General features: G+C 57.1%; 2 protein-coding genes across 2 annotated transcripts; one reads left to right on the forward strand and one right to left on the reverse strand.

Moving 5' to 3' along the window:
• Window positions 1-789: 789 nt before the first annotated feature.
• LOC135287330 (mucin-3A-like) lies at window positions 790-4,051 on the forward strand. The gene is made up of 10 exons (XM_064400671.1): window positions 790-1,122; window positions 1,463-1,578; window positions 1,685-1,743; window positions 2,006-2,151; window positions 2,248-2,310; window positions 2,393-2,561; window positions 3,289-3,450; window positions 3,530-3,630; window positions 3,724-3,782; window positions 3,873-4,051. Exons 2-10 carry the CDS (start codon window positions 1,486-1,488, stop codon window positions 3,903-3,905), a joined length of 885 nt encoding a protein of 294 aa, XP_064256741.1. The 5' UTR covers window positions 790-1,122; window positions 1,463-1,485; the 3' UTR covers window positions 3,906-4,051.
• Window positions 4,052-5,120: 1,069 nt separating this feature from the next.
• LOC135287325 (mucin-2-like) lies at window positions 5,121-21,877 on the reverse strand. The gene is made up of 12 exons (XM_064400667.1): window positions 21,742-21,877; window positions 9,226-19,509; window positions 9,041-9,148; window positions 8,293-8,408; window positions 8,018-8,076; window positions 7,790-7,929; window positions 7,576-7,641; window positions 7,338-7,500; window positions 6,545-6,706; window positions 6,252-6,337; window positions 6,079-6,137; window positions 5,121-5,970 (listed from the first exon to the last, which is right to left on the reverse strand). The coding sequence occupies exons 1-12, from the start codon at window positions 21,806-21,808 to the stop codon at window positions 5,929-5,931; spliced, it is 11,352 nt and encodes a 3,783-aa protein (XP_064256737.1). The 5' UTR covers window positions 21,809-21,877; the 3' UTR covers window positions 5,121-5,928.
• Between the last annotated feature and the right edge of the window lie 2,551 nt (window positions 21,878-24,428).

A 24,428-nucleotide genomic window follows, 5' to 3' on the forward strand; every position in this document is an offset into this window, starting at 1 on the left:
CAGCAGCAGCGTGACTCCATCCCCAGGCACCTCAACCACCTCGGCCACCTCCAGCCAATCACCCCCATCCAGCACCAGCAGCAGCGTGACTCCATCCCCAGGCACCTCAACCACCTCGGCCACCTCCAGCCAATCACCCCCTGCCAGCACCAGCAGCAGCGTGACTCCATCCCCAGGCACCTCAACCACCTCGGCCACCTCCAGCCAATCACCCCCATCCAGCACCAGCAGCAGCGTGACTCCATCCCCAGGCTCCTCAACCACCTCGGCCACCTCCAGCCAATCACCCCCTGCCAGCACCAGCAGCAGCGTGACTCCATCCCCAGGCACCTCAACCACCTCGGCCACCTCCAGCCAATCACCCCCATCCAGCACCAGCAGCAGCGTGACTCCATCCCCAGGCACCTCAACCACCTCGGCCACCCCCACTGGTCCAACCATGTCCACCAGCACTTCTACCACTTCGGCTTCCCCCACTGAGTCCACCACATCTACCATTTCCTCCACCACTTCCACTACCTCTGCCGTTCCCACTGAACCAACCGCCTCAACCACCTCATCCATGCCCACTGTACCAACCACCTCAACTAACTCCTCCACCACCTCAACCACCTCATCCACGCCCACTGTACCAACCACCTCAACTAACTCCTCCACCACCTCAACCACCTCAGCCGCCCCCACTGAGTCTACGACTTCCACCACGACCTCTACCACCTCGGTTGTCCCCACCAAAACCACCACAACCACCACAACCACAACCACCACCACCACCACGACAAGCACTGTCACGAGTCCAGGTGAGTCTTCCCCCTTGGTGGCTCCCCATAGCCACGTCCCTTCTCCCTGACCTGCTCCCTGCATTCTCCTGGTGGCTCCTGGGGTTTCTCCAGTCCGTGTCACATCTCCTGTGTCCTTGTGTCCCTCTCCCAGGTCAGTGCCAGAATGGTGGCACTTGGGAAAATGGCAAGTGCGTGTGTCCTGGGGGGTTCGAAGGTGACCACTGCGAGGATCTCATCTGCCAAAACGGGGGCACCTGGGCCAGCGGCATCTGCCAGTGCCCCCCCAATTTCCAAGGGGACAGGTGCCAGAATGTCCAGGACATTGTGGAGATCAAAAATGGTAGGGAACAGTCCCACGGTTCCATGGAGTGGCCAGAGGTGACCTCAGACCAGGTCCACCAGACCAGGACCTGGTCTGAGGTCACCTCTGAGGGGTCAGGGGTGGGTTGGGGTGAGGGGGGGTATGACCTGGGAATGGGATCGCCATGGAGGGACGGACCCCGGGATGGGGTTGGGTCACCACAGAGGCACCGACCAAGAGATGGGGTCACCTTGGTGAGACTGACCTGGGTTTGAGGTCACCATGGAGGGACCGAGCTGGTCCCCCCTGACCAAGCACACCACGGGTGGGATGGGGACACCCGGGTCTCTTCCTTATGGGTCTTCTCTGTTTGGCCAAGTGACGATTAATGCGACGGTGGTGATGACAACCAAAATCGAGGGGAAATTTGACGATAATCTCAAGAATACATCGTCAGATGCTTTCCGGGACTTTAACAAAACATTCCAGGAGCAGGTCAGGACTCAGTGATGCTGGGGTGACCCTGGGGACAGCCCCTTGAGGGGGTTATGTGGACCATGACGAGGGCCTGGATCTCCCCTGGCTTCTCTTTGTCTTCCAGATGCAGAAGCTTTATAAGGATATCGAGGGGTACAAAGGTGTGGTGATCAAAAACCTGAGGTGAGTCTCCACAGATGACCAGGTGAGGTCCTAACCCTCTCCAGATCATTGGTGGGTGGTTTGGGGTGAAGGGAGCCATGGGGGTCAGTTTGAGGTGATTCCCTTCAAGTTTGGAGCATCCACATCCCTCTAAGCCACGTTGTGTCCGTGGAGTTCCTCCAGGACGGTCCAGCCCCGTGTAACCGTGGCGTCCCTCCACACTGGGCATCCCATACCGGTCCCAGTTTGGTCCAGAACCAAGTCCTACCTCTTCTCCTCTCAGCTCGGGCAGCATCCAAGTGGACTATGACGTCAAACTGGAGATCCCTGCCACCTCCGAGGCCAACAAGACTGTGAAGACCATCTCCGAGAACCTCGTGGCTGCCATCCAAAACTACAACTGTAGCGAGAACTGCACAGGGAGCGACTGTGAGTGACCCCGGGGGTCACCCCGCCGGGACCAGGTCCTCGCTGGGGGTGTTTGCCCTTGGGGTTGCCCACCAGCAGCTCCTCTCTTCATGCCAGGTGTCTGCTTCGTCAGCAACTTCACCTCTGTCGTCGACCTTAACATGACACAGGTGGAAGAAAGTAAGTGAAGCCCACAAGGTGTTTGGGTGTCCTCCCCCCTCTGGAGAACCTCAAAACCTGAGCCCTGCGTCTCCACCCTCAGATCTGTGCGACAGACAGACCCAGATCAAGGAGGAGTTCAGAAGATACTACATGCCTTTCCTGACCAGCACTGGCGTCATCTGCATCACCCGCTGCGACAGCCGCCACACCGACTCCCTGCCCTGCGTCTACGGCCGCTGCTCCGTGAGCCAGGCAGGGCCGCAGTGCGAGTAAGGACCCGCCCCCCAAAAAATGGGTGGTGCCCCCCAAATGCCATGGCTCTCACCAGCGTGATCGCCATGATCCGCCCACCGTCGTGACCCCACAACTGTGATCACCCCATGACCCCCATGATCATCCCCAGCTCCCATGGTTGTTGTGATGGCCTCACAAGTGACCACTCCACCCCCACGACCACCCCCAGCAGCATGACAACCCTAAAACCATGACCACCCCAACTCCCACCACCACCATGACCACGCCCATCATCCACGAGCATCATGACCCTTATGACAGCCCCACTATCGTGACCACGCCATTCCCGTGACCCCCATGATGACCCCACCACCATGGGCCCCATGACCACCATGATTTCCATGATGACCCCAAAGACCCAAGACCCCCACTACTGCCTCCACCACTGTGACCCCCATAGCCCCTCATGACCACCACGACCACCATGACCATGGTGACCCCATGACCCCCATGACCACCATGACTCCTATGACCATGGTAACCCTGACCACCATGCCCACCATGACCATGGTGACCCCATGACCCCCATTACCACCATGACCACCATGAACACCAAGCCCACCATGACCCCCATGTATGACCATGGTGACCTCACCACCATGTCCCCCATGACCACCAAGACCACTATCACCACCGTGACCCTCATGACCACCGTGACCCCACCACCCTGCCCACCACGCCCACCATGACCATTCCCACCAGGTGCTCGGACAAGGTGGCCTTCTGGTACTGGGACAAAGCCTGCAGCTCCCGCATCAGCAAGGTTGGGGTGGGCGTGGGCGTTCCAGTGGCCATCCTGGTCCTGGTCACCACCACCTTCACCATCCTCCTGCTGAGATCTCGGAGGCAGAAGGAGCAGTACAGGTAAGTGTGTCACCGTGGGGTGAGCTGGGGGGGTCCCGTGGGGGTCCGGAGTCTCATCCCCGTGGGTCCCACCACGCAGGAAGAAGCTGAGGTCCCGCTCGGAGCTGTACAGCAGCGATGACGGCAACTGGGACGGATCCCGAGGCTTTGCCATGGGCAACCCGGCGGCCACCTGGGAAGGTAACGGGCACGGAGGTGGGGACGGGGCTGGGTGTGGGCTGGGGGTCGCTGCGGCACCCAGGGGTCCATGGCACCTCTTCTTCCACCCCACAGACATGGAGACCTCCAACATCAGCTACATCAACCTGGAGAGGGTGGACACCTCAAGGACGGTGGGTGACACGTCCCCGGGACCCTGGTGTTGTCCCCCTCTTTTTACCCCCACCCCATCATCATCATCATCCTCTCTTCTTCCTCCCCAGATGCACATCCAGAGACCCACCATGGTCCCCTGAGTGAAACCACCTGAGGTCCAGCAGAGACAGGACACAGGGACACGAGGATGTGGGGGTGACGAGAATCAGGAGACCCACCATCCTCTTCCTCCCCACGCAGATGTTTGCACACAGATTATTTATAATTAAATGCACACTTAGCATCATTGTCAGCCGTCCAATTCCTCTCGGGGACACGAGGTGGCTCCATGACAGGGCCAAGTCTGGGCTGGGGACAAAGTGCAAACCCAAGGGAAAATATCTAAATTAGGAAAGGGAAACATTGAGAGTGAGGTAATTATTGACCGAGCGATTTGGAACCGCCCTTGGGGCACCCCGACCTCAGCTGGTGACGTGTGTGCGAGAAAGTGTCCCCTTGTCCCCAGCCCTGGAATGAAATGTCACCCTGGAGGTTCATCCACACCTCCTTCCCACGGGGGACAAAGGGCTCGGAGAAGGAGGGTGGGACAGCTGTGGTGGCTCCAGGAGCAGGGGACATTGAGGGGGTCTCAAGGTGGCACCACCCATGAGTAGGGGACATTGAGGGGTGGTTCCACCCATGAGTGGGGGACACTGAGGGGTCCCAGGGTGGTACCATCTATGAGTGGGGGACATTGAGAGGGTCCCAAGGTGGCACCGCTCATGGTTGTTGGGGGACATTGAGGTGGTCCCAAGGTGGCACCGCTCATGGTTGTTGGGGGACATTGAGGGGGGTCTCGAGGTGGCACCCCCTTTAGTTGTTGGGGTCAGTGAGGGGGTCCCAAGGTGGTACCACCCCTGGGTGGGGGACATTGAGGAGGTCCTAAGGTGGACAATGCACCACCACAACCACACTTCCCACCACCGTTATGACCACCACCATGACCACCATAACCACCATGACCCCACCACCCCTGCAACTCCCATGTCCACTCCAGTCCCACGACCACCATGACGACCATGACCCCACCACCACCATCATGGCCACTCCAGTTCCATCACCACCATGACCCCACCGCCCTCATGACCACTCCAGTCCCATCACCACCATGACCCCACAACCTTCATGATTACTCCAGTCCCACCACCACCATGACCACCGTGACCCCACCACCCCCACCACCACCCCCACCACCTTCTCCCACACCACGGACGGGGCAGGAGGACACGTCCCACCCTTGCCTTGACACTTGGCCCTCAGCCAGTTCCCGCCCCACCCTTCCCAGGCTAAAATCAACATTTTTATGCCTTGGCAACCGGAGTCGGGAACGGGGACAAAGTCCCCAGTACCTGGAGGTGTGGCCAGGTGTGGCCCCAAACACACCTGGCAGGTGCTGGAATGCGCTGGGAGTGTCCCCTGTTGGAGTAGGGGGGGTCCCAGGTGGGTTTGGGGGTGTCACCCCCAAAAATAGCTCCAAAAGGGTGGTCGGGGATGTTTGTCCCCACCCCAAGCCATCACTGGGGTTGTCCCAGTACAAACCAGTAACACCAGAGACGTTTGAGTGACTTCATTGAGAAGGAGAGGGTCCAGCCCAATTTTTGGGTGGGGGGGAACCTCACCCTTGAATTTGGGGAGGGAAGGAGGTGGGGACATGACCTTGGAGATGGGGACATGACCTTTCAGGTGGGGTCAGGACCCAAAAGTGCTGCTGGAGGTGAGGTCCCCACGTCCTAAAAGTGGGGTCACCACCTAAAAGTGCTCACAGGAAGAGGACGAGGGATACAGGAGGAGGATGAAGATGAAGGCAGGGGGTCAAAGTGCCCCCCAGGAGAAGGTCCAGGTTGTCCTGCAGTGCTGGGGGAACCTCGTTCCATGGGGTTGGTGATGGGGATGATGGTGTTGATGATGATGGTGACGATGATGATGCTGGTGGTGATCGTGCTGATGATGATGGTGATGATGGTAATCTTCTTGGTCGTGATAATAATGATGGTGATGATGAAGAAGATTTTAATGTTGATCCTGTTCATGATGATGATCCTGACTTTGGTGACATTGAGGACGGTGAGGACGATGATGATGATGGTGAAGTTCTGGTGGTGGAAATCACCACCCCACCACGTCTCAGAGCTGCGTGATGAACTTCTGTGGCCGTGGGATTTGGATCTGTTGGGATATGCCGGAGAAGATCCAATGGAAAATGGGGCGTCAGGAACATCTGGGGTGTCCCCACTGCCCTGGTCCCACCATGGCAGGAGGGCTGGGGGAGCTCACCGGCACCGACGTGTCCACGGCCTCAAGGTGGACTGGTTGGTCTTCCTCAAGCTGGGCACCTGTGGGACAGGAGGACTCAGTGCTGGTGCTTGGGCTGGGGATGGGGGGCACAAACCAACTCCGCCACCCCTGTGGGGTCACCAGAGACCCCACCCCCCCCACTCCAGGCCCACCTTCGTTCCTCAAGGTGAAGCTTCCCTGGGGGCTCCACACCTCGCTGATGTTCTGGTACCAATTCTCCATCATCTTCTGCTCGGCCCTGGGGATGGGGCAGGGGGTGCAGGGGGGGTCACCATCAGCAGGTCCATCCCTGCCTGGACCCCCCCAGCCCCTCCACACCCCCACAAATGACCAAGGTCCCCCCCACAACCCTCAGGACCTCACTGAGGATGAAGATCATCTTGGAAACCACCAACCCAACGAGTCTTCCCACCCCATGGAGACCCCCCAACCTGTCCCCTCTCACCTGTCAAAGGACCCAGATCTCCGAGCTCGGAAGAGGAAGATGGAGAGGACGATGACCACGACGACCAGGATGGCCACGGCCAAGCCCAGGCCCATGGCCAGTTTGCTGACCCGTGATGAGCAGCGGTCATCTTGGTACCAGTACAGGTGCATGTCATCGCAGCTGGTGGTGTGGGACAAGGGGGTCAATACAAAGCTGGGACCCCCCAGAAGAACCCCCTCCCACCCCAACCCCATTTCTGCAGCCTCAAGCCCTGCTTGAAGCAAGACTCTGCTCCACCTCGGGGATTTAAGCCTGGAGATGACCATGGAGATCCATCAGAAGGTTTGGATCCACGCAGAGGAAGACCCTACACCAACCTCAATGATTTTTGACCTCCTGTTCTGCAGGGAAAACCTCAGAGGTGGGCCTGGAGTTACACCAGAAAGGTTGGATCCATGTTGGACCAAGACCCTGCTCCAACTCTGATGATTCTTGACCCATTTCCATGCACAAAGGAGATTGGAAAGGATTCTGAAGATCCACCAGAGGCTTGGATCCATGTGGGCCAAGAATCTGCTCCAGCCCTGATGACTCTTGACCCATTTCCATGCACAAAGGACATTGGAAAGGATTCTGAAAATCCACCAGAAGATTGGATCCATGTGGGCCAAGAATCTGCTCCAGCCCTGATGATTCTTGATGCATTTCCATGCAGGAAAAAGCTTGGAAATGATGACGGAGATCCACCTGAAGGGTTGGATCCATGTGGGACAGCTTTGGAGGAGGAGGATGAGTTTCCTTCAGCCCTTACAAGCACTGAGGACCTTCACGGGTGATGTGGCACTTCCCACGGCTGCAGTCGATGGTGCTGGCGGTGCCGGGCGTGCAGTTGGACATGCAGGACAACCCGGAGCTCGTCAGGTTGGGAAAGAAGAATTCCTGGTAGCCCTCGGGCGCTTGGCTCCAGCAGTAGGCTGGAGAGGGGACAGAGGTCACCTGGAGGGATTCTGGAGACCCCAGACCCACGTGAATCCCACCCATCCACTCACCATCTTCATCGAATTTCATCGTGGTGCTGTTGATCTCCACGTTGGAGGAGTTGAAGCACAGATCATCTGTAAGAGAGGTCAAACTGGTGGGGGGCACAGCCCCACAGCCCCTCTCTGGAGTGTCTGGGATGGTTTTGGTGGGTGGGAAGGTGTCCCCCACCCCACGGATGGCCCTGGTTGTCCCCAGTGCCGCGGTGGGAAGGTGACAAGTTACCGTTGGTGCAGTTGAATTGCATTGCCGCCACTTTGATCTTCCTCTGCAGGTTGGTTGTGATGTTGTGGAGCTTCTCCTGGCTCTGGGAGGTCACCCTCAGGGACACGACGATGGTGTGATCCACCACCACGCTGCCAGGCCTGGACAGAAACGCCACTGTCCCAATCCAAACACCCTTTTCCCAGGGAATGACCCCAAAATGCCCGTCCCAGTGGCTCTGGTGCTCACCTGAGACTGTTCACCTCGATGCCCTGGTACCCCTCGATGTCGCCGTAGACTGTGTCCATCTGGAAGAGAAGATGTCTCCAGGTGGGATGGTTGGGTCCGTTCCCTTCTCATCCTCCTGAATCGCCCTCCTTTTGCGTGTTCCCCCCCAAAATCCATCCCAGTGGACCCGGGGAACACCACGCAAGAACCTGGAGACGTTCTTGGAGAACTTGGGATTCATCTGGCTGCTCCACGAGGTAGATCCCGGCCCCAGGTGGGGTCTTGTGTCCCTTTACCTGCTTGGTGAAGTTATTGACGAATTCCATGTAGGCGCGTGAGCTGGTGTTCTTGAGGTCCTCGGTGAAGTCCCGGTTGGTGACGTGCAGCACCACCTGCACCGTCCCGTTGGCCTCTGGGAATGTCCAAAAGCAGCCCATGAAGGAGGTGGGGCAGAGAGACCTTCCCAGGCAGGTGGGACCCATAAATCTCCCCCTAAATCCCCTGAATTTGGGGGTTGTTGTGAAGGAACCAGGAGAAACATCTTCCACCCATCGGAAGCTACCATCAGTGGCCCCACAGCTCGACTGGGTGATCCCAGCAAGGACTGGGCCATGTCCTGTTTCCCATGTTTCCTGTTTCCCCATTCCCAAAATTCCCACCTGGTCCTCCCAGGTGGATCCTGATCCTGCTGATGGCTTGGAACCAGGTCACCCCCCATGTCCCAAAAATTTCCAGGTGGGAATCTCAGGTAGATCCTGCCTCACCCTCAGTGGGCAGGATCTGGTGGAACCACCACCTCTTCCCAAATTTTGGGGTTCTGAGAGACTCTGATGATTCTTGACCCATTTCCAAGCAGGAAACAGCTTGGAAATGACCATGGAGATCCACCTGAAGGGTTGGATCCATGTGGGACAGCTTTGGAGAAGGAGGAGGACCTACGGAGGAGGTTCTTTGGGATACACCCAGAGAACTCCTCGAGATCTTCCTCACCCCTCAGATCTTATCCCAGCATTGATGCATCCCAAAAAGAGATGGAATTCCTACCAGCCTTGGTTTCGATGGTGGTGCTGATGTCATCGCACCTGTCCCCGGTGAAGCCGAGGGGACACTGGCAGTGGCCGTTGACCCAGGTGCCACCGTTGCTGCAGATCCCTGGAAGGAGAAGGGATGGAAAAGGAACCGGAAGGGACATGGAAACGGGCCGGGGAGGAAGGAGGGGTGGGAAGTACCTGGAGTGGTGGTGGAGTGGGGAGAGGTGGTCATGGTGATGGTGATGGTGGTGGTTCTACCGGTGGTCCTAGGTATGGCACTGGTGGTGGTGCTTCTGTGGGTGGTGCTGGTGGTCCTAGGTGTGGCAGTGGTGGTTGCCATGGTTGTGTGGTTGGAGGTGGTGGTCATATGGGTAGTGGTGTTGGTTCCAGGTGTGGTGGTGTTGGTTCCAGGTGTGGTGGCGATGGTCCCAGGTGTGGTGGTGTTGGTTCCAGGGTTGGTGTTGTTGGTCTCAGGGGTGATGTTGGTCCCAGGGGTGGTGGTGTTGGTCCCAACAGTGAAGGTGTTGGTTCCAGGTGTGCTGGTGGTGGTTCCAGGGGTGGTGGTGTTGGTCTCAGAGATGATGTTAGTCACAGGTGTGGTGGTGTCAGTCCCAGGGGTGGTGGTGTTGGTCACAGGTGTGGTGGTGTTGGTCACAGGTGTGGTGGTGTTGGTCTCAGGGGTGGTAGTGTTGGTCGCAAGGGTGGTGGTGGTGGTTCCAGGTGTGGTGGTAGTGGTGCCAGGTGTGATGGTGTTGGTCACAGGGGTGGTGGTGTTGATCCCAACAGTGATGGTGTTGGTTCCAGGTGTGGTGGTGTTGGTTCCAGGTGTGGTGGTGTTGGTCCCGACAGTGATGGTGTTGGTTCCAGGTGTTGTGGTAGTGGTCTCAGGCATGGTGGAGTTTGTCCCAGGGATGGTGGTGTTGGTACCAGGGGTGGTGGTGTTGGTACCAGGGGTGGCATTGGTTCCAGGTGTAGTAATGTTGGTCCCAGGGGTGGTGGTGTTGGTCCCAGGGGTGGTGATGTTGGTCCCAGGTGTGGTGGTGTTGGTCCCAGGGGTGGTGTTACTGGTCTCAGGGGTGGTGGTGTTGGTCACAAGGGTGGTGGTGGTTCCAGGTGTGGTTGTGGTGGTCCCAGGGGTGGTGGTGTTGGTTACAGGTGTGGTGATGTTGGTCCCAACAGTGGTGGTGTTTGTTCCAGGTGTGGTGGTGTTTGTTCCAGGTGTGGTGGAGTTGGTTCCAGGTGTTGTGGTGGTGGTCTCAGGCGTGGTGGAGTTGGTCCCAGGGGTGGTGGTGTTGGTTCCAGGGCTGGTGTTTGTTCCAGGAGTGGTGGAGTTGGTCCCAGGGGTGGTGTTGGTCCCAGGTGTGGTTGTGTTGGTCTCAGGAGTGGTAGTGTTGGTCCCAGAGCTGGTGGTGGTCCCAGGGAAAGTGGTGGAGGTCCCAGAGGGGATGTTGGTCTCAGGACTGGTGGTGCCAGGGAAGGTGGTGGAGGTCTCAGAGCAGGTGGTGGTCTCAGGACTGCTGGTCCCAGGGAAGGTCATGGTGGTGTCAGGGATTGGCATTGTCTCTGGGATGGTTCTGGTGGTCTCAGGGAAGGTGGCCGTGATCTCAGGCAGGCTGATCCCAGGCAATGTCGTGGTGCTGTCCAGGGTCATGGTGGTCTCAGGGAACGCTGTTGTCTCAGGATTGGTGTTTGTGCCAGGTGTGGAGGTGGTGGTCCCAGGGAAGGTGATGATGATCTCAGGACTGGTGGTGCTGGCAGGGATGGTGCTGATGGTCTCAGGGAGGGAGGTTTCAGGGATGGCGGTGGTGGTGCCAGGGGTTGTGATTGTCTCAGACATGGTGGTGATCTCTGCACTGGTGATCTCAGGGATGGTGGTGGTGGTGTCAGGGGTCATGGTGGTCCCAGGGAATGCTGATGTCTCAGGGCTGGCGTTTGTCCCAGGTGTTCTGGTTGTGGATCCAGGAAAGATGGAGGTGTCAGGGAATCTGGTGGTGCCAGAGGTTGTAGAAATGGTCTCAGGACTGGTGGTGCTGGCAGGGATGGTGCTGATGGTCTCAGTGAGGGTGGTTCCAGGGATGGTCATGGTGGTGCCAGGGGTTGTGCTTGTCTCAGGCGTGGTGGTGCCAGAGGTTCCAGGGAAGGTGTTGGTGGTCTCAGAGGGGGTGGAGGTCTCAGGACCAGGGGTTTCAGGGAATGTTGTGATGGTGCCAGGGGTTGTGGTTGTCTCTGGGATGATGGTCTCAGGAAGGGTGGTCCCAGGGAAGGTCATGGTGGTGTCAGGGGTCATGGTGGTCTCAGGGAACATTGTTGTCTCAGGGTTGGTGTTTGTCCCAGGTGTGGAGGAGGTGGCCCCAGAGAAGATGGTGGTGGTCTCAGGGAAAGTGGTGGTGGTCCCAGGGAAGGTGGTGGAGGTCTCAGAGCGGGTGGTGGTCTCAGGACTGCTGGTCCCAGGGAAGGTCATGGTGGTGTCAGGGATTGTCATTGTCTCTGGGATGGTTCTGGTGGTCTCAGGGAAGGTGGCCGTGATCTCAGGCAGGCTGATCCCAGGCAATGTCGTGGTGCTGTCTAGGGTCATGGTGGTCTCAGGGAACGCTGTTGTCTCAGGATTGGTGTTTGTGCCAGGTGTTGAGGTGGTGGTCCCAGGGAAGGTGATGATGATCTCAGGACTGGTGGTGCTGGCAGGGATGGTGCTGATGGTCTCAGGGAAGGAGGTTTCAGGGATGGTCCTGGTGGTGCCAGGGGTTGTGATTGTCTCAGATATGGTGGTGATCTCTGCACTGGTGATCTCAGGGATTGTGGTGGTGATCTCTGCACTGGTGGTCCCAGTGAATGTCATGGTGGTCTCAGGGAACACTGATGTCTCAGGGTTGGTGTTTGTCTCAGGTGTTCTGGTTGTGGATCCAGGAAAGATGGAGGTGTCAGGGAATCTGGTGGTGCCAGAGGTTTTAGAAATGGTCTCAGGACTGGTGGTGCTTGCAGGGATGGTGCTGATGGTCTCAGTGGTTTCAGGGATGGTCATGGTGGTGCCAGGGGTTGTGGTTATCTCAGGCGTGGTGGTGCCAGGGGTTCCAGGGAAGGTGGTGGTGGTCTCAGAGGTGATGGAGGTCTCAGCACTGGTGGTTTCAGGGAATGCTGTGATGGTGCCCAGGGTTGTGGTTGTCTCTGGGATGGTGCTGGTGGTCTCAGGAAGGGTGGTGCCAGGGAAGGTCATGGTGGTGTCCGGAGTCATGGTGGTGTCAGGGAACGCTGTTTTCTCAGGGTTGGTGTTTGTCTCCGGTGTGGAGGAGGTGGCCCCAGTGAAGGTGGTGGTGGTGGTCCCAGGGAAGGTGATGGTGGTCTCAGAGGGGATGTTGGTCTCAGGATTGGTGGTGGTCCCAGAGAAGGCGGAGGTGGTCCCAGGGAAAGTGGTGGCGGTCCCAGGGAAGGTGGTGGAGGTCCCAGAGTGGGTGGTGGTCTCAGGACTGCTGGTCCCAGGGAATATTGTGGTGGTGTCAGGGATTGTCATTGTCTCTGGGATGGTTCTGGTGGTCTCAGGGAAGCTGGCTGTGATCTCAGGGAGGCTGATCCCGGGGAAGGTCATGGTGGTTTCAGGGGTCACAGTGGTCTCAGGGAACGCTGTTGTCTCAGGATTGGTGTTTGTCCCAGGTGTGGAAGAGGTGGCCCCAGTGAAGGTGGTGGTGGTCTCAGGGAAAGTTGTGGTGATCCCAGGGAAGGTGGTGGTGGTCCCAGAGGGAATGTTGGTGGTGGCCGTCCATCGGTCACTGGTGGCCTCAGGACCAGTGGTCTCAGGGATGGTGGTGGTGGTGTCAGGGATAGTGGTGGAAATGGTCTCAAGACTGGTGGAAGTCCATTGGTCACTGGTGGTCTCAGGGATGGTTCTGGTGGTCTCAGGGATGACCGTGGAGGTCTCAGGGATGGTTGTGGTGGTGTCTGGGTTGGTAGAAATGGTCTCAAGGCTCGTGGAAGTCCATTGGTCACTGGTGGTCACAGGGATGGCTGTGGTGGTCTCAGAGGTGGTGGAAATGGTCTCCAGACTGTTGGTGGTCCACGAGTCACTGGTGGCCTCGGGATTGGTGGTCTCAGGGATGGTTGTGGTGGTCTCAGGGGTGCTAGAAATGGTCTCCAGACTGGTGGTGGTCCAGAGGTCACTAGTGGCATTGGGACTGGTGGTCTCAGGGATAGGGGTGGTGGGAGAAATGGTCTCCTGACTGATGCTGGTCCATGGGTCACTACTGGTGGTCCAGGGATCACTGGTGGCCTCAGAATTGGTGGTCTCAGGGATGGTCATGATGGTGTCAGAGGTGGTGGAAATGGTCTCCAGACTGCTGGCTGTCCATCGGTCACTGGTGGCCTCTGGACCGGTGGTCTCAGGAATGGTGGTGGTGGTCTCAGGGATAGTGGTGGAAATGGTCTCCAGACTGGTGGTGGCCCATTGGTCACTGGTGGAAGTCCATTGGTCACCAGTGGTCTCAGGACTGCTCATGGTGGTGTCAGGGATGGTGGAAATGGTCTCAAGACCTGTGGAGGTCCATGGGTCACCACTGGTCCATGGGCTATTGGTAGTGTGAGGACTGGTGGTCTCAGGGGTGGTCACAGTGATGTCAGGGGTGGAGGAAATGGTCTCAAGACTGGTGGAAGTCCATTGGTCACTGGTGGCCTCAGAAACAGTGGTTTCAGGGATGGTGGTGATGGTCTCAGGCATGGTAGAAGTGGTGTCATCATTGGTGGCTGTCGATTGGTCACTGATGGTCTCAGGGATGGTTGTGGTGGTGTCTGGGTTGGTAGAAAAGGTCTCAAGATTGGTGGAAGTCCATTGGTCACTGGTGGTCTCAGGGATGGTTCTGGTGGTCTCAGGGATGATCGTGGATGTCTCAGGGATGGTTGTGGTGGTGTCTGGGTTGGTAGAAATGGTCTCAAGACTCGTGGAGGTCCATTGGTCACTGGTGGTCACAGGGATGACCGTGGTGGACTCAGAGGTGGTGAAAATGGTCTCCAGACTGCTGGGGGTCCATGAGTCACTGGTGGCCTCGGGACCGGTGGTCTCAGGGATGGTGGTGGTGGTGTCAGGGATAGTGGTAAAAATGGTCTCCAGACTGGTGGTGGTCCACAAGTCACTGGTGGAAGTCCATTGGTCACCAGCGGTCTCAGGACTGCTCGTGGTGGTGTCAGGGATGGTGGAAATGGTCTCAAGATTAGTGGTGCTCCATTGGTCACTGGTGGAAGTCCATTGGTCACCAGCAGTCTCAGGACTGCTCATGGTGGTGTCAGCGTTGGTAGAAATGGTCTCAAGACCTGTGGAGGTCCATGGGTCACCAGTGGTCCATGGCCCACTGGTAGTCTGAGGACTGGTGGTCTCAGGGGTGGTCATAGTGATGTCAGGGGTGGAGTAAATGGTCTCAAGATTGGTGGAAGTCCATTGGTCACTGGTGGCCTCAGAAACAGTGGTCTCAGGGATGGTGGTGGTGGTCTCAGGCATGGTAGAAGTGGTGTCATCATTGGTGGCTGTTGATTGGTCACTGGTGGTCTCAGGATTGGTGGTCTCAGGGATGGTGGCAGTGGTCTCAGGGGTGTTGGAAATGGTCTCCAAATTGGTGGTGGCCCATGGGTTACTGGTGGCCTCTGGAGTGGTGTTTTCAGGGATGGTCATGGTGGTCTCAGGGATGGTGGTGGTGGTGTCAGAGATAGTGGTGGAAATGGTCTCAAGATTGGTAGTCCATTGGTCACTGGTGGAAGTCCATTGGTCACCAGCGGTCTCAGGACTGCTCGTGGTGGTGTCAGGGATGGTGGAAATGGTCTCAAGACCTGTGGAGGTCCATGGGTGACCAGTGATCCATGGCCCACTGGTAGTGTGAGGACTGGTGGTCTCAGGGGTGGTCATAGTGATGTCAGGGGTGGAAGAAATGGTCTCCAGACTGGTGGAAGTCCATTGGTCACTGGTGGCCTCGGAAACAGTGGTCTCAGGGATGGTGGTGGTGGTCTCAGGCATGGTAGAAGTAGTCTCTTCATTGGTGGCTGTTGATTGGTCACAGGTGGTCTCAGGGATGGCTGTGGTGGTCCCAGAGGTGGTGGAAATGGTCTCCAGACTGGTGGTGGTCCATGAGTCACTGGTGGTCTCAGGACCGGTGGTCTCAGGAATGGTCATGGTGGTGTCAGGGATAGTGGTGGAAATGGTCTCCAGACTGGTGGTGGTCCATTGGTCACTGGTGGAAGTCCATTGGTCACTGGTGGTCTCAGGACTGGTCATGGTGGTGTCAGGGATGGTAGAAATGGTCTCAAGATCTGTGGAGGTCCATGGGCCACTGGTGGCCTCTGGACTGGTGGTCTCAGGGGTGGTCGTAGTGATGTCAGGGGTGGAGGAAATGGTCTCAAGACTGGTGGAAGTCCATTGGTCACTGGTGGTCTCAGGGATGGCTGTGGTGGTCTCAGGGGGTGCAGAAATGGTCTCAAGGCTGGTGGTGGCCCATGGGTTACTGGTGGTCTCAGGGACAGTCATGGTGGTGTCAGGGGTGGCAGGAATTGTCTCAGGAATGGTGGCGGTGGACTCAGGAATTGTAGAAACAGTCTCAAGACTGGTGGAAGTCCATTGGTCACTGGTGGTCTCAGGACTGGTGGTCTCAGGGATCATTCTGGTGGTCTCAGGAACGGTTGTGGTGGTCTCAGGGGTGGTGGAAATGGTCTCAAGACTGCTGGGGGTCCATTGGTCACTGCTGGTCTGAGGGAAGGGCGTGAGGGTCTCAGGGGTGGTGGAAATGATATCAAGACTGGTGGTGGCCCATGGGTTACTGGTGGTGGTCCCTGGGTCATTCGGAGTGGTCCACTGGTCACTGATGGCCTCCAGATTGGTGGTCTCAGGGATGGTTGTGGTGGTGTCAGGGGTGGTAGAAACGGTCTCAAGACTGGTGGCTGTCCATTGGTCACTGCTGGTCCATGGGCCACCTGTGGCCTCCAGACTGCTGGTCTCAGGGATGTTTGTCCATTGGTCACTGGTGGTCTCAGGACTGGAGGTCTCAGGGATGGTTCTGGTGGTCTTAGGGAAGGTCGTGGTGATATCAGGTGTGGTAGAAATGGTCTCAAAACTGGTGGTGGTCCATTCATCACTGGTGGTCTCAGGGATGGTCATGGTGGTCTCCAGGGTGGTAGGAATGGTCTCCAGACTGGTGTCCATCCATGGGTCACTGGTGGTCTCAGGACTGGTAGTCTCAGGACCGGTGGTCCCAGGGATGGTGGTCTCAGGAATGGTCATGGTGGTCTCCAGGGTGGTAGAAATGGCCTGCATACTGCTGGTGGTCCATGGGCCACCGGTCGTCTCAGGACTGGAGGTCTCAGGGATGATTCTGGTGGTCTCAGGGATGGCTGTGGTGGTCTCAGGTGCGGTGGAAATGGTCTCCAGACTGTTGGTGGCCCATGGGTCACTGGTGGTGGTCCATGGGTCATTGGAGGTCGTCCATGGGTCACTGGTGGTCTCAGGACTGGAGGTCTCAGGGATGGTCGAGGAGAGCTTAGGGGTGTTGGTGGTGGTGTCTGGGTTGGTAGACATGGTCTCAAAACTAGTGGTGGTCCATTGGTCACTGCTTGTCTCAGGGAAGGTGGTCTCAGGGATGGCCATGGTGGTCTCAGGGATGGTAGAAATGGTCTGAGCACTGGTGGTGACCCAGAGGTCATTAGGGGTGGTCCATTGGTCACTGGTGGCCTCCAGACTGGTGGTCTCAGGGAAGGTTGTGGTGATATCAGATGTGGTAGACATGTTCTCAAAACTGCTGGAAGTCCATGGGTCACTGGTGGTCTCAGGAGTGGTGGTCTCAGGGTTGGTCGTGGTAGTGTCAGAGGTGGTAGAAATGCTCTCCAGACTGGTGGAAGTCCATTGGTCAGTGGTGGTCTCAAGACTGGTGGTCTCAGGAATGGTCGAGTTGGTCTCAGAGACAGTGAAAAAGGTCTCAAGACTCGTGGCAATCCATGGGTCACTGCTGGTCTCAGGGATGGTCATGGTGGTTTCAGGGGTGGTAGAAATGGTCTCCAGACTGGTGGTCATCCATGGGTCACTGGTGGTCTCAGGACTACTGGTCCCAGGGATGGTGGTCTCAAGACTGTTTGTGGTGGTCTCAGGGGTGGTGGAAATGGTCTCCAGACTGGTGGCAGTCCATGGGTTACTGGTGGTAACCAGACTGGAGGTCTCAGGGTTGGTGGTGGTGGTCTCAGGGATGCTAGAAATGGTCTCCAGACTGGTGGTCATCCATGGGTCACTGCTGGTCTCCAGACTGGTGTTCTCAGGGATGCTGGTGGTGGTCTCAGGGGAAGTAGCAACGGTCTCAGGACTGGTGGCATTCCAATGGTCACTGGTTGTCTCAGGACTGGTGGTCTCAGGGATGCTGGTGGTGGTCTCAGGGGAGGTAGAAATGGTCTCCAGACTGGCGGTGGTCCATTTGTCAGTGGTGGTCTCAGGACTGGTCATGGTGGTGTCAGGGATGGCTGAAATGGTCTCAAGACTGGTGGTGCTCCATTGATCACTGGTGGTCCATGGGTCATTGGTGGTGGTCCATGGGTCACTGGTGGCCTCCAGACTGGTGGTCTCAGGGAAGGTTGTGGTGATATCAGATGTGGTAGACATGCTCTCAAAACTGCTGGAAGTCCATGGGTCACTGGTGGTCTCAGGGTTGGTCTCAGGACTACTGGTCCCAGGGATGGTGGTCTCAAGACTGTTTGTGGTGGTCTCAGGGGTGGTAGAAATGGTCTCCAGACTGGTGGCAGTCCATGGGCCACTGGTGGTAACCAGACTGGAGGTCTCAGGGTTGGTGGTGGTGGTGGTGTCAGGTATGGTAGAAATGGTCTCAAAACTGGTGGAAGTCCATGGGTCACTGGTGACCTCAGCACTGGTGGTCTTAGGGATGATAGAAATGGTCTCAGGACTGGTGGCATTCCATGGGTCACTGGTGGTCTCAGGACTGGCCATGGTGGTGCCAGGGATGGTCGAAATGGTCTGAAGACTGGTGGTGCTCCATTGATCACTGGTGGCGTCTGGACCAGTGGTCTCAAGGATGGTCGAGGAGGTCTCAGGGGTGGTTGTGGTGGTGTCAGGGTTGGTAGAAACCACCTCAGGACTGCTGGCCGTCCGTGGGTCACTGGTGGTCCATGGGTCACTGGTGGCCTCTGGACTGGTGGTCTCAGGGATGGTGGTGGTGGTGTCAAGGGTGGAGGAAATGGTCTCAAGACTGGTGGAGGTCCATGGGCCACTGCTGGTCTCAGGGATGGTCATGGGGGTGTCAGGTGTGGAAGACATGGTGTCCAGACTGGTGGCGGTCCATAGGTCACTAGTGGTCTCTGGACTGGTGGTCTCTGGGATGGTGGTGGTGGTCTCCAGGGTGGTAGAAATGGTCTCATGATTGGTGGCCATCCATTGGTCACTGGTGGTCTCAGGACTGGTGGTCTCAGGGATGCTGGTGTTGGTGTCAAGGGTGGTAGAAATGGTTTCAAGGCTGGTGGAAGTCCATGGGTCTCTGGTGGCATCCGGACTGGTGGTCTCAGGGATGGTAGAAATGGTCTCCAGACTGGTGGTCATCCGTGGGTCACTGGTGGTCTCCAGACTGGTGGTCTCAGGGGTGATCATGGTGGTCTGAGTGGTAACAGAAATTTTTTCAGGACTGGTGGTGGTCCATGCGTCACTGGTGGTAACCAGACTGGAGGTCTCAGGGTTGTTGGTGGTGTCAGGTATGGTAGAAATGGTCTCAAAACTGGTGGAAGTCCATGGGTCACTGGTGGCCTCAGCACTGGTGGTCTCAGGGATGGTAGAAATGGTCTCAGGACTGGTGGCATTCCATGGGTCACTGGTGGTCTCTGGACTGGTGTTCTCAGGGATGCTGGTGGTGGTCTCGTGGGTGATAACAACAGTCTCCAGGCTGGTAGTCAATGGGACACTGGTGGTGGTCCATGTGTCACTGGTGGTCTCAGGACTAGTGGTCCCAGGGATGGTGGTCTCAAGACTGTTTGTGGTGGTCTCAGAGGTGGTAGAAATGGTCTCCAGACTGGTGGCGGTCCATGGGCTACTGGTGATCTCTGGGATGGTCATGGTGTTCTCCAGGGTGGTAGAAATGTTCTCCAGACTGCTGGTTGTCCATGGTTCACTGGTGGTCTCTGGACTGGTGGTCTCTGGGGTGCTGGTGGTGGTCTCAGGGATGGTGGTAGCAATAGTCTCGAGACTGGTGTCATTCCACGTGTCACTGGTGATCTCGGGACCGGTGGTCTCAGGGATGGCGGTCTCAGGGATGGTGGTCTCTAGGATGGTCGTGGTGGCCACTAGGGTGGTAGAAATGGTCTCCAGACTGGTGGTTGTCCATGGCTCACCGGTGGTCTCCAGACCAGTCGTCTCAGGACTGGTGGTCCATGGCTCACTGGTGGTCTCAGGGATGGTGGTCCCAGGTCTGGTGGTCCCAGGTCTGGTGCTGGTTCCAGGTGTCCTGGTTGTTCCAGCGGGTTCAGCAGCGCTGTTTTCTGTGGAGAGAGTGGAAGATCCCTATCTAAGGTGGCTTTGGTGGGTCCTGGACTCTCTGCTCCTGTTGTCCAGGTGTTATTTGGAGCCTCCTCCACACCTGTTGGAATGGTTTGGATCCATCCAAGCCCACCTGGACCTCCTGGAACCTTCTTTCCAAGCCACAACTCCTCGATTTTGGGACCATCCATCTCCTCCGCCTCACCCCAAAGGTGACAAGCCTCTCCATTGTCCCCTGCTGCCACCCCGAGATCTCCTCCAGGTGCCGTTATCGGCCGCAGTTGCCGTTATCAATTTCAGGTAAGCCATTATCAATTTCAGGTAACCTCTTATCAGCCTCTTATCAGCCCCAGCTGATCTCTTATCTCTCCCCTTATCATCTTTGCTTTCGTTTTTCGTTTCTCGCTGCTCCTTCCCCGCAGGGAAGCCGGGACACTCCCGTGTCCTCCTCACCTGACACCTGTCCAGGTGAGCCCCCACCCAGGTGAGCCCCCACCCAGGTGAGCCGGCCCTGCCCAGCTCCTGGGTCACCCTCAGAGCCGTGGGGACGCTTTGTCCTCACGCGAGGGTCTCCCCAAATCGAGTTTTTCCCTCGTTAAAATGAGGAATTTTCCTCATTAAAATTTCCTTCTGGGAAATTTTATGGCTTCGTTAAGAAAACAACGAACGAACAAAAATAACACCTTTAGAAAAACACTTTAAACGCCCCCAAAAAAGGACCGGAATCTGGATTTTCCCAGCTTGGCGGCTCCTCCTTGAGGTTCTCCAGCTGCGGCCGCTTTGATGAGCTGCTCTGGTGTAATTAACGTGGCCTCTTAACGAAGTTTCCCAGCATCAATGCTCCCCAACCGCTGGGACTGGCAGGGGGTGAGGAGGAGGAGGAGGAGGAGGAGGAGGAGGAGGAGGAGGAGGAGGAGGAGGAGGAGGAGGAGGAGGAGGAGGAGGAGGAGGAGGAGGAGGAGGAGGAGGAGGAGGAGGAGGAGGAGGAGGAGGAGGAAGGGGGGGTGAGGAACGGAGAGGAATGGGGGGAGGGGGCTCTGATATGGAGCTCTGGGAATGGCTCCAGGTAAGGGTGGGGGCAGGTGGGGAGTGGCACCTGAGGCACCCCTGTGGGTCCTGATCCATCCCCAGGGACCCCAGACCCATCCCCAGAGACCCCTGACCCATTTTCATGGACCCCTGACCCATCCCCAGAGACCCCTGACCCATCCCTGTGTGTCCTGATCCATTCCCAGAGACCCCTGACCCATTCCAGTGGACTCTGACCCATTCACAGAGACCCCTGACCCATTTCCGTGGACCCTGACCCATTTTCATGGATCCCTGACCCATCCCTCTGTGTCCTGATCCATTCCCAGAGACCACTGACCCATTTCCATGGACCCCTGACTCATTCTCAGAGACCCCTGACCCATTTCCATGGACCCCCGACCCATTTCCATAAATTCCTGATCCATTCCCATGGACCCCAAACCCATCCCTGTAGATCCTGATCCATCTCCAGGGACCCCTGCCCATTCCCAGGGACCCCTGAACCATTCCCATGGACCCCTCACCCATCCCCAGGGACCCCTGACACATTTGCATGGACCTCCAACCCATCCCTAGAGACCCTTGACCCATCTCCAGGGACCCCTGACCCATTTCCATGGACCCCTGACCCATCCCCAGAGACCCCTGACCCTTTTCCATGGACCCCGATCCACTCACAGGGACCCAGACCCATTTCCATGGACCCCTGACCTATCTCCAGAGAGCGCTGATCCATCCCCAGAGACCACTGACCTATTCCCAGAGACCCCTGACCCATTCCCATGGACCCTGACCCACTCATAGGGACCCCAGACCCATTTCCATGGACCCCAACCCATTCCATGGACCCCTGACCCATTTCCATGGAACCCTGACCCATTTCCATGGACCCCAACCCATTTCCATAGACCCCCAACCCATTCCCATAAACTTCTGGCCCATTCCCATGGACCCCTGACCCATTTCCATGGACTCTCAACCCATTCCCAGAGACCCCCAACCCAATTCCCATTCACCCCACAATGGGATGAGACCCTGGAGAAGGAGATTTTTTCCAGGGAATGGAGGAGATGTGGGTGAATCCACCTTTCCACTGGGATCCCCACTGAAAATCCCAAGAGGAGACGACATCTCCTCCCATCCCACCTTTTTTTGCCCCAAAAAATAATCCAAGGAAAAAATCCTTTCCCGGCCCAACTCACCCGTTCTTCCTTCGGGGATGAAGAGGAGGAGGAGGAAAAAGTGGAGATGAAAGATGGAAACTTTCATTTTCCCCGTCACGGCTCCTCCACCGGCACCATGCCAGAGCCCGAACGCGCTCGGAGCCGGAGGAGCCGCGGGAAGAAGCGACAGGAAAAGAACCTTTGACCCCGGAGCTGGGAAGGGACCAAACCTCCCACTCCCCGTGGGTGACGCAGTGATGGAGTGGCCAGGGATCTTCCAGGACCTCTCCTGGACATCAGGAACCCCCTGGGGACCCCCTGGATCATGGTTGGGTCATGCTTGGGTCACGGCTGGGTCATGCTTGGGTCACAGTTGGGTCATCACTGGTCACCATGGGGTGTCAACGACCAAACCCCACCCCAAGATGAGACTCAGGTGGCCAAAACCAACATCCCAAACCCTTCCAAAATCCCCATGAGGGAAATTGGGGACCCCCTGGAGACCCCCCCCCACCCCTCAGGACCAACCCCAAACTCTTTGGCCGCCCTTTTCTTGCTCCTCCAGCCGCTCCCGCGCAGCTGGCGGGCGGGGACGGCGATTTTTCCACCCAGAAAGCAAACATCGTTTTTTCCAGAGCGCCGGGAGGGGTGGGAAGGGCGGGAATTGGAATTTTGGGGTGGCAGGAGGTCAGATTTTATTGGATATGGGGTTCCACCCTGCCGGTGTTTGGCAAAGGGGCGTTTTGTGGGATTTCTTCCGTCTCCGCTGGCTGTTGGGTTGCTGTGGGTTTGTTTTGGTCCTGGTTGGTTGTGTAGGGGTTGGGAATTCCCTCCAAGTCACCCCTCGACCCTCAAACCCCACCCAAAATCCCAACTGTGATCCCCAAACCTCCAATCTCAACCCCCAAAACTCCAATCTTGATACTCAAAATAACAAATCGATGCCTCAAACCCCAAAAATAAACCCAAAACCCAACCCGGACTTCCAAAAGCCAACCTTGGGCTTTAAAGACTCAACTGTGTCTCCTCCAGACCCCCAAACTTGATCCCAAAATGCCAACTTTGACCTCAAAACCCCAACCTCAATCCTAAAGCTCCAAATCAGGAACCCTGAACCCCAAACCTCTAATGTCAACTCTCAAAACCCCAATCTTAACATCCAAAATCCCTTGTTTAACCCCAAACTTCAGCCATAATATCAAATCCCCCAACCTTAACGCCCAAAATCCCAAACCTTGATCCCTAAAACCCCAAACCTTGACCCTCAAAACCCCCATCTTGACCCCCAAAACCCCAGCTTTACCCCCAAAACCCCAACCCTGACCCCAAACCCCCCAATCTCAGCCTCCAGAATCTCAACCGTTACCTCAAACCCCCAAACCCTAAACCATGACCCCCCAAAACCCCCACCAGTGACCCCCAGCCCCAAATCTTGACCCCCAAAGGGGTCATCAGCACTGCCCCCCTTCCTTTGGGGATCCCCCCACTCCATCCCTCCCCTTTTCTGGGTGATTTTTCAGGAGATCAAATAAACACGTTAATAAATATAATTTCCATGGAGATTAGGATTTTCCAGCTCCGGCGATGCTCCCAAAGCCGGATCCAACCCCAAACCCCCCCGAGATGTCCTCTCCAAGGAGAAACCCCCCCAAAAAGGACCATGGGAGGACCTCTCCTTTTTCACAGAGGATCCCAATTCTGGCTTTTTTCCCCCAAAAATGAGGGTTCTGCGGGCTTCGGTCGCTGCCTGATTGCGCCGAAGGTCTTGGGGGGCATCTTGGTCACCCCCTCCCAGCTATGGGACGGGAGTCACAGGGCTGCTGCACCTTCTGCCAGAACCTGAAAAATGGGGAGGGGGCTGAGGTTTAGGGTTTGGGGTCAAAATTGGGGAGTTGGGGTCAAAATCAAGGGTTTGAAGGTCAAATTTGTGATTTGAAGGTCACAACTGGGGTTTTGGGAGTTATTAATTTGGGATTTGGGTAGGAGTTTGGAGTTTGGAGCTCACAATTGGGAAGTTGGGGTCAAGGTTGCAGGTTTTGGAGCCACAGTTTTGGTTTTGGGGGTCGAGACAGGAGTTTTGGGGTTGAGTTTGGGGTTTTGAGGTCACAGTTTGGGTTCTGGAGATCCAAATTGGGGTTTTGAGGTCACAGTTGAGGGCTTGGACATTTTGAGGTCGTTGGTCAGGGGTTTTGGGGGTCACAGTTTGGGTTTTGGGATCAAAATTTGGTGTTCCAGGTCAACCTTGGGCTGAGGAGCCCCCCCCCCCAAAATGATGTCACCCCGTCACCCACCGACGCCGGGGGTTCGGCCACCTCCGAGCTGGGATTGTAGGTGTTGTACCCGTAGGGACCTGGGAGGAAGAAGAGGAGGATCCCATGAGGATTTTGGGGGATTTTCCCTCTCCAGCGATGGTTTCACCCCCCGTTTTGGGACCCACCTTTCCCGGCGCCGCCGCCTCTGCCGTTGACGTGGTAGATGCCGGTGACGCGGCTGTTGCGGCCCCCGTCCGGCCAAGCGTCCTCGGCGGCCACGCTGTGGAGCCGGGCAAGTTTGAGGGGGCTGGGGAGGGGTGGGGGGCTGACACTGGAGGTGGTGGGGTCTCAACCCTCCCACGCCCCCCATGGGGCAAAGCTGCTGAACCCCAAATTTTGGGGTCTGACCACCCCAAACACCCCTCCTGTGGGACCCCTCCCCAGTGGTTTCACCTGGCTCCAGGTGATTTCTTC

This window comes from Passer domesticus, chromosome 29 (assembly GCF_036417665.1).
Source record: "Passer domesticus isolate bPasDom1 chromosome 29, bPasDom1.hap1, whole genome shotgun sequence".
Lineage (NCBI taxonomy): Eukaryota > Metazoa > Chordata > Aves > Passeriformes > Passeridae > Passer > Passer domesticus.

Coding starts and splice junctions, on each gene's coding strand:
- LOC135287330 (XM_064400671.1), top strand. CDS start 1,486: ATGACAACCAAAATCGAGGGGAAATTTGACGATAATCTCAAGAATACA. Junction 3,451..3,529: donor AGGCAGAAGGAGCAGTACAG/GTAAGTGTGTCA, acceptor CCCACCACGCAG/GAAGAAGCTGAGGTCCCGCT. Junction 3,783..3,872: donor GGGTGGACACCTCAAGGACG/GTGGGTGACACG, acceptor CTTCCTCCCCAG/ATGCACATCCAGAGACCCAC.
- LOC135287325 (XM_064400667.1), bottom strand. CDS start 21,808: ATGAAAGTTTCCATCTTTCATCTCCACTTTTTCCTCCTCCTCCTCTTC. Junction 8,077..8,292: donor TCAATAACTTCACCAAGCAG/GTAAAGGGACAC, acceptor CTTCTCTTCCAG/ATGGACACAGTCTACGGCGA. Junction 7,642..7,789: donor GCAATTCAACTGCACCAACG/GTAACTTGTCAC, acceptor CCTCTCTTACAG/ATGATCTGTGCTTCAACTCC.